The 7,752-nt window shown below is 58.2% G+C and overlaps 1 protein-coding gene across 1 annotated transcript; it reads left to right on the forward strand.

The window, feature by feature from the left end:
- LOC140453873 (uncharacterized) lies at positions 1-7,752 on the forward strand. Its single transcript, XM_072548735.1, is given in 4 exon segments — positions 1-12; positions 358-421; positions 424-529; positions 5,814-7,752. Coding segments are annotated over 4 exon segments (1,320 nt in total). The 3' UTR covers positions 6,952-7,752.

Here is a 7,752-nt window from a genome sequence, read left to right on the forward strand (position 1 = left end):
ATGAATGCTTGGGTATACAAACAAAATGTACGGGACAAACTCAGTGGGTCTGGCAGTATCTGGGGAGAGAACGTGTATGGCCCCATGAGGAGAGTTCTGAAGACGTGGCACTGAGCTATAGTTCCTGAGTTTCTCCAGTATTTTCTGTTTGGAAGACAGTTCTCCAGCATTGACAGGATTTTGTTTTTGTAGGTGAGTGTAGGTTTGGAACTTATTCCCATGTCTGTAGGCTGGGGTGGGATCCGAGAATAAGACCAGAATAACGGCAGAGCACAGGCGATCGATCGATCGCTCATGGTGTGGGTGGATCACTGCAGGATCGAGTGGAATCACATGCTGTTTTTGCTGCTCCTATAGAACCAGAGGGTGGGAAAGCTGTTGTCGGTGGGAGTTCGACTCGAGGGCAGTGACAGAGGTAGCAGTTGTCACGTTGCTGTGCGCTGCCCGTGTACCAGGCTGTGAGGATCGCCAAGGAGGCTTTCGCTTTAATACAAGGACTGAACTCTGCAGCAAGGCATCAGGCAACATGGTGAGGGGGAGGGAGGGGAGGGGGAGGAGGGGGGGGGGGGGGGAGTGAGGGGGAGGGGGGAGTGAGGGGGTGGGGGAGGGGGAGTGAGGGGGTGGGGGTGGGGGAGTGAGGGGGTGGGGGAGTGAGGGAGGGGGGGGGAGTTGAGGGAGGGGGGGAGTCGAGGGGTGGAGAGGGACGTGAGGGAGGGGGGGAGTGAGGGGGATTGAATGGGGAGGGGGAGTGGGGGGGAGGGAAAGGGAGGGGAGGGGGCATGAGGGAGGGAGGGGGCGTGAGGGAGGGAGGGAGGAGGGGGAGTGAGGGGGGGGAAGAGAAGGGGAGGGAGGGGGGAGTGAGGGGGGGAAGAGAAGGGGGAGGGAGGGGGAGTTAGGGGGGGAAGAGAAGGGGGAGGGAGGGGGAGTGAGGGGGGGGAAGAGAAGGGGGAGTGAGGGGGGGGAAGAGAAGGGGGAGGGAGGGGGGAAGAGAAGGGGGAGGGAGGGAGGGGAGGGGGAGTGAGGGGGGGAAGAGAAGGGGGAGGGAGGGGGGAAGAGAAGGGGGGAGTGAGGGGGGGAAGAGAAGGGGGAGGGAGGGGGGAAGAGAAGGGGGAGTGAGGGGGGAAGAGAGAAGGGAAGAGAAGGGGGAGGGAGGGGGGAAGAGAAGGGGGAGGGAGGGGGGGAAGAGAAGGGGGAGGGAGGGGGGGAAGAGAAGGGGGAGGGAGGGGGGGGAAGAGAAGGGGGAGTGAGGGGGGGGAGAGAAGGGGAAGAGAAGGGGGAGGGAGGGGGGGAAGAGAAGGGGAAGAGAAGGGGGAGGGAGGGGGGGGAAGAGAAGGGGGAGGGAGGGGGAGTGAGGGGGGGGGAAGAGAAGGGGGAGGGAGGGGGAGTGAGGGGGGGGGAAGAGAAGGGGGAGGGAGGGGGTGTGAGGGGGGGGGAAGAGAAGGGGGAGGGAGGGGGTGTGAGGGGGGGAAGAGAAGGGGGAGGGAGGGGGAGTGAGGGGGGGGAAGAGAAGGGGGAGGGAGGGGGAGTGAGGGGGGGAAGAGAAGGGGGAGGAGGGGGGAGTGAGGGGGGGGGAAGAGAAGGGGGAGGGAGGGGGAGTGAGGGGGGGGGAAGAGAAGGGGGAGGGAGGGGGAGTGAGGGGGGGGAAGAGAAGGGGGAGGGGAGGGGGAGTGAGGGGGGGAAAGAGAAGGGGGGAGGGAGGGGGAGTGAGGGGGGGGAAGAGAAGGGGGAGGGAGGGGGGAGTGAGGGGGGGAAGAGAAGGGGGAGGGGGAGGGGGAGTGAGGGGGGGAAGAGAAGGGGGAGGGGGAGGGGAGTGAGGGAGGGGGAGTGGGGGGGTGGCAAGAGAAGGGGGAGGGGAGGGGGAGTGAGGGGGGGAAGAGAAGGGGGTGGGGAGGGGGAGTGAGGGGGGAAGAGAAGGGAGGGAGGGGAGTGAGGGAGGGGGAGTGGGGGGGTGCAAGAGAAGGGGGAGGGGAGGGGGAGTGAGGGGGGGAAGAGAAGGGGGTGGGGAGGGGAGTGAGGGGGGGGGAAGAGAAGGGGGAGTGAGGGGGGGGGAAGAGAAGGGGGAGTGAGGGGGGGGAAGAGAAGGGGGAGTGTGAGGGGGGGGGGAAGGAGAAGGGGGAGTGAGGGGGGGGAAGAGAAGGGGGAGGGAGGGGGGGGGAAGAGAAGGGGGAGGAGGGGGAGTGAGGGGGGGGGAAGAGAAGGGGGAGGGAGGGGGAGTGAGGGGGGGGGAAGAGAAGGGGGAGGGAGGGGGAGTGAGGGAGGGAGGGGGAGTGGGGGGGCAAGAGAAGGGGAGGGGAGGGGGAGTGAGGGGGGGAAGAGAAGGGGGAGGGAGGGAGGGGGAAGAGAAGGGGGAGGGAGGGGGAAGAGAAGGGGGAGGAGAGAGGGAAGAGAAGGGGGAGGGAGGGGGAGGGAGGGGGGAAGAGAAGGGGGAGGGAGGGGGAAGAGAAGGGGGAGTGAGGGGGGGGAGGGAGGGGGGAAGAGAAGCGGGAGGGAGGGGGAGGGAGGGGGGAAGAGAAGGGGGAGGGAGGGGGGAAGAGAAGGGGGAGTGAGGGGAAGAGAAGGGGGAGGGAGTGGGGAAGAGAAGGGGGAGGGAATGGGGAAGAGAAGGGGGAGGGAATGGGGAAGAGAAGGGGGAGGGAGGGGGGAAGAGAAGGGGGAGTGAGGGGGGAGGGAGGGGGAAGAGAAGGGGAGGGAGGGGGGAAGAGAAGGGGAGGGAGGGGGGAAGAGAAGGGGAGGGAGAGGGAGGGGGGAAGAGAAGGGGGAGAGAAGGGGGAGGAGGGGGAGGGAGGGGGAAGAGAAGAGGGAGGGAGGGGGAGGACAGGGGAGAAGAGAAGGGGGAGGGAGGGGAGGGAGGGGGGAAGAGAAGGAGGGAGGGAGGGGAGAGGGAAGAGAAGGGGGAGGAGGGGGAGGGAAAGAGAAGGGGGAGGAGGGGGAGGGAGGGGGAAGAGAAGGGGGAGGAAGGGGGGGGAGGGAAGAGAAGGGGGAGGGAGGGGGAGGGAAGAGAAGGGGGAGGGAGGGGGAGGGAGGGGGAAGAGAAGGGGGAGGGAGGGGGAGTGAGGGGGGAAGAGAAGGGGGAGGGAGGGAGGAAGCGAAGGGGGAGGGAGGGAGGAAGCGAAGGGGAGGGAGGGAGGAAGAGAAGGGGGAGGGAGGGAGGAAGAGAAGGGGGAGGGAGTGAGGAAGAGAAGGGGGAGGGAGTGAGGAAGAGAAGGGGGAGGGAGTGAGGAAGAGAAGGGGGAGGGAGTGAGGAAGAGAAGGGGGAGGGAGTGAGGAAGAGAAGGGGGAGGGAGTGAGGAAGAGAAGGGGGAGGGAGTGAGGAAGAGAAGGGGGAGGGAGTGAGGAAGAGAAGGGGGAGGGAGTGAGGAAGAGAAGGGGGAGGGAGTGAGGAAGAGAAGGGGGAGGGAGGGAGGAAGAGAAGGGGGAGGGAGGGAGGAAGAGAAGGGGGAGGGAGGGAGGAAGAGAAGGGGGAGGGAGGGAGGAAGAGAAGGGGGAGGGAGGGAGGAAGAGAAGGGGGAGGGAGGGAGGAAGAGAAGGGGGAGGGAGGGAGGAAGAGAAGGGGGAGGGAGGGAGGAAGAGAAGGGGGAGGGAGGGAGGAAGAGAAGGGGGAGGGAGGGAGGAAGAGAAGGGGGGGGGAGGGAGGAAGAGAAGGGGGGGGAGGGAGGAAGAGAAGGGGGGGAGGGAGGAAGAGGGGGGAGGGAGGGAGGAAGAGAAGGGGGAGGGAGGGGGAGTGAGGGAGGAAGAGAAGGGGGAGGGAGGGGGAGTGAGGGAGGTAGAGAGGGGTAGTGAGGGAAGGGGAGGGCGGGGGAATGAGGGAGGGAGGGGGAGTGAGCGAGGAAGGGAAGGGAGGGAAGGGGAGGAAAGGTATGAGTGAGGGAGGGAAGTGCGGAGAGGGTGAGCAACGGGATGGGGTAAGAGGGTAGGGGGAGGGATGGGGGGGTGAGTGAATATTTTGCATCAGTGTTTACTGTGGAAAAGGATATGGAAGATATAGACTGTAGGGAAATAGATGGTGACACCTTGCAAAATATCCAGATTACAGAGGAGGAAGTGCTGGCTGTCTTGAAATGGTTAAAGGTGGATAAATCCCCAGGACCTGATCGGGTGTACCCAAGAACTCTGTGGGAAGCTAGAGAAGTGATTGCTGGGCGTCTTGCTGAGATATTTGTATCATCGATAGTCACAGGTGAGGTGCTGGAAGACTGGAGGTTGGCAAACGTGGTGCCACTGTTTAAGAGCGATAAAGACAAGTCAGGGAATTATAAACCGGTGAGCCTGACCTCGGTGGTGGGCAAGTTGTTGGAGGGAATCCTGAGGGACAGGATATACATGTATTTGGAAAGGCAAAGACTGATTAAGGATAGTCAGCATGGCTTTGTGCATGGGAAATCATGTCTCACAAACTTGATTGAGGTTTTTGAAGAAGTAACAAAGAAGATTGATGAGGGCAGAGTGATTGATGTGATCTATATGGACTTCAGTAAGGCGTTCGACAAGGTTTCCCATGGGAGATTGGCTAATAAGGTTAGATCTCATGGAATGCAGGGAGAACTAGCCATTTGGATGCAGAACTGGCTCAAAGGTAGAGTGTGATGGTGGAGGGTTGTTTTTCAGACTAGAGACCTGTGACCAGTGGAGTGCCACAAGGATTGGTGCTGGGCCCTCTACTTTTTGTCATTTACACAAATGATTTGGATGTGAGCATAAGAGGTACAGTTAGTAAGTTTGCAGATGACACAAAATTGGAGGTGTAGTGGACAGCGAAGAGGGTTACCTCAGATTATAACAGGATCTTGACCAGATGGGCCAATGGGCTGAGAAGTGGCAGATGGAATTTAATTCAGATAAATGCGAGGTGCTGCATTTTGGGAAAGCAAATCTTAGCAGGACTCATACACTTAATGGTAAGGTCCTAGGGAGTGTTGCTGAACAAAGAGACCTTGGAGTGCAGGTTCATAGCTCCTTGAAAGTGGAGTCGCAGGTGGATAGGATAGTGAAGAAGGTGTTTGGTATGCTTTCCTTTATTGGTCAGAGTATTGAGCACAGGAGTTGGGAGTTCATGTTGCAGCTGTACAGGACATTAGTTAGGCCACTGTTGGAATATTGCAATTCTGGTCTCCTTCCTCTCGGAAAGATGTTGTGAAACTTGAAAGGGTTCAGAAAAGATTTGCAAGGATATTGCCAGGGTTGGAGGATTTGTGCTGTAGGGAGAGGCTGAACAGGCTGGGGCTGTTTTCCCTGGAGCGTCGGAGGCTGTGGGTGACCTTATAGAGGTTTACAAAATTATGAGGACCATGGACAGGATAAATAGACAAAGTCTTTTTCCTGGGTTGGGGGAGTCCAGAACTAGAGGGCATAGGTTTAGGGTGAGAGGGGAAAGATATAAAAGAGACCTAAGGGGCAACGTTTTCACGCAGAGGGTAGTACGTGTATGGAATGAGCTGCCAGAGGAAGTGGTGGAGGCTGGTACAGTTGCAACATTTAAGAGGGTATATGGATGGGTATATGAATGGGAAGGGTTTGGAGGGATATGGGCCGGGTGCTGGCAGGTGGGACTAGATTGGGTTGGGATATCTGGTCAGTGTGGACAAGTTGGACCGAAGGGTCTGTTTCCATGCTGTACATCTCTATGACTCTATGGTGGAGAGAGGCATGGAGTGAAGGAGAGTGAGGGAGGGGCAGAGGGAGGCAGGTAGGATCAGTGACATGGGGAGTGTACACATGGAAGTGGGACAGTACAGAGAGGGAGGTGGTCAGGGTACCTGAGCGATGGGGAATGGGGTTATCAGAGGGTGGTTGTGATGACTTCCTTTGTTGTTTAGGTTCCCAGCTGTTACCGGCCTCTCTCTGTCCATCAGTAAATTCTCGGAGCTCTCAGTGACAAAACCTATCGAGCAGTTTCTGAGCTCAGACCGCAGGCTGACAGAGACAGACCACTCGCTGCTTTCACTGCACCAACCACCCAACCCCCGCCAAGATCCACGGAAACACACGTCAGCTCCGAGTGGGCCCACTATGCGCAGCATCGCTTCCTACTTCCAGAGGGCGAGGAACCTTCCAGAATCTTCCACAAACCCTGACACAAGCTCTGTGTCTGTGACACCCTCAGTGAGGACTCTCAGTCATGAGGGGACCCCTCAGAAAAGCTTCCCAACAAAACCATTTTTTAAAAGCAGAGCTTTCAGAACCCACCCAGATTTCCCGGGAAAGTCCCTTCCTGTCCCCGGTGACCCAGGAAGCCCCCTTCCCCTTGGTGATGCCCCAGGAAGCCCCCTCCCTCTCAATGATGCCCCAGGAAGCCCCCTCCCCCTTAGTGATGCCCCAGGAAGCCCCCTCCCTCTCAATGATGCCCCAGGAAGCCACCTCCCCCTTGGTGATGCCCCAGGAAGCCCCCTCCCTCTCAATGATGCCCCAGGAAGCCCCCTCCCCCTTAGTGATGCCCCAGGAGGCCCCCTCCCTCTGAATGATGCCCCAGGAAGCCGCTTCCCCCTTGGTGATGCCCCAGGAAGCCCCCTCCCTCTCAATGATGCCCCAGGAAGCCCCCTCCCCCTTGGTGATGCCCCAGGAAGCCCCTTCCCTCTCAATGATGCCCCTGGAAGCCACCTCCCTGTCACTGATGCCCCAGGATGTTCCCTCCCCCTCGATGATGCCACAGGAAGACCCTTCCCTGTCTCTGGTGCCCCAGGAAGCCCCCTCCCCCTCAGGGTTGCCCCAGAGTCCCTGGACTGCCTGCTGCAGTGCCTGAAATGTGGTGAGTACAAGCTGTCCTGGGAGATGCCTGAACACGAGGACTTCCACTTTGCCCTTGAGCTGCAGAAGAGTCTGTCAGCAGCTCCCGCGGCTCAGAGTCCTGCCACAACCCCAAAAAACAAAGCAGCCAGGCAGCTCGTCTCCCGAGCTAAAAAACCCCGACTCAGCCACAGCCTGCTCACCTACTTCCAAAGACCCAAACAGTCATAAACCCAGGGTGGTGAGAGGGAGGCTCTGAACTAGGCTGTGGGAGTGAGGGAGACAGCCACAGTTAGATGGAGGCTGAGGAGAGGTGATCGGGGTGGGGGCAGGTTAACGCTTCACTGCTTCCTCGTGGATCGAGAGAGCGTGTGCCAGAAGCACTTTTTAAGTATTTTAAAATGTGAATTCTGTATTTATGATGTATGATTAAATGTAGATTACAAAGACAGGTTTTAACGATATCCCAAACATTACTGAGCTGTTATATTAGTGCTTTGTTTCTGCTGGGATAGTGGTGAGTGTGTGTCTGCAGCTATATTGTCTGTGGATTCCTGGCCAGGCCAGCCTCTGTTATCCAGCCCTCATTCCTGTTGAGAAGCTGACAGGATCTCATTGGGGATTTGGAAGTCTACACTAAAACTGGTTTTGGCCATGTACTTGGAGTTTGATATCATCAGTGCAGACTTCATCCTGTGCTCCATCCACTGTCTGCATCAGGTACTGCACTGCCTGCTAGTTTGATACAAATATATGGATCCACTCTTTTATTGTTAACGAAAGGAAAAACTAATGTTTCTATGGGACTTGGAGCTTGAATAATTCCACTTCTTTGAAGTGACCAAGAGGTATCTGCATTCCATTAGATAAAACGTGCTTTAATTGCCAGGTGTATTGCCTCCAGCTCCTCTCATTGCCAATGGATTTTAAGGCTCACCATTACTGAGGCCAGCTTTTTAAATTACACTTCCTTTTTAATTTGAGCTCATTTCCAATATGTTTTCTAACAGTGTCCCTCCGATCTGGTGGGGG

This window comes from Chiloscyllium punctatum, chromosome 3 (assembly GCF_047496795.1).
Source record: "Chiloscyllium punctatum isolate Juve2018m chromosome 3, sChiPun1.3, whole genome shotgun sequence".
Lineage (NCBI taxonomy): Eukaryota > Metazoa > Chordata > Chondrichthyes > Orectolobiformes > Hemiscylliidae > Chiloscyllium > Chiloscyllium punctatum.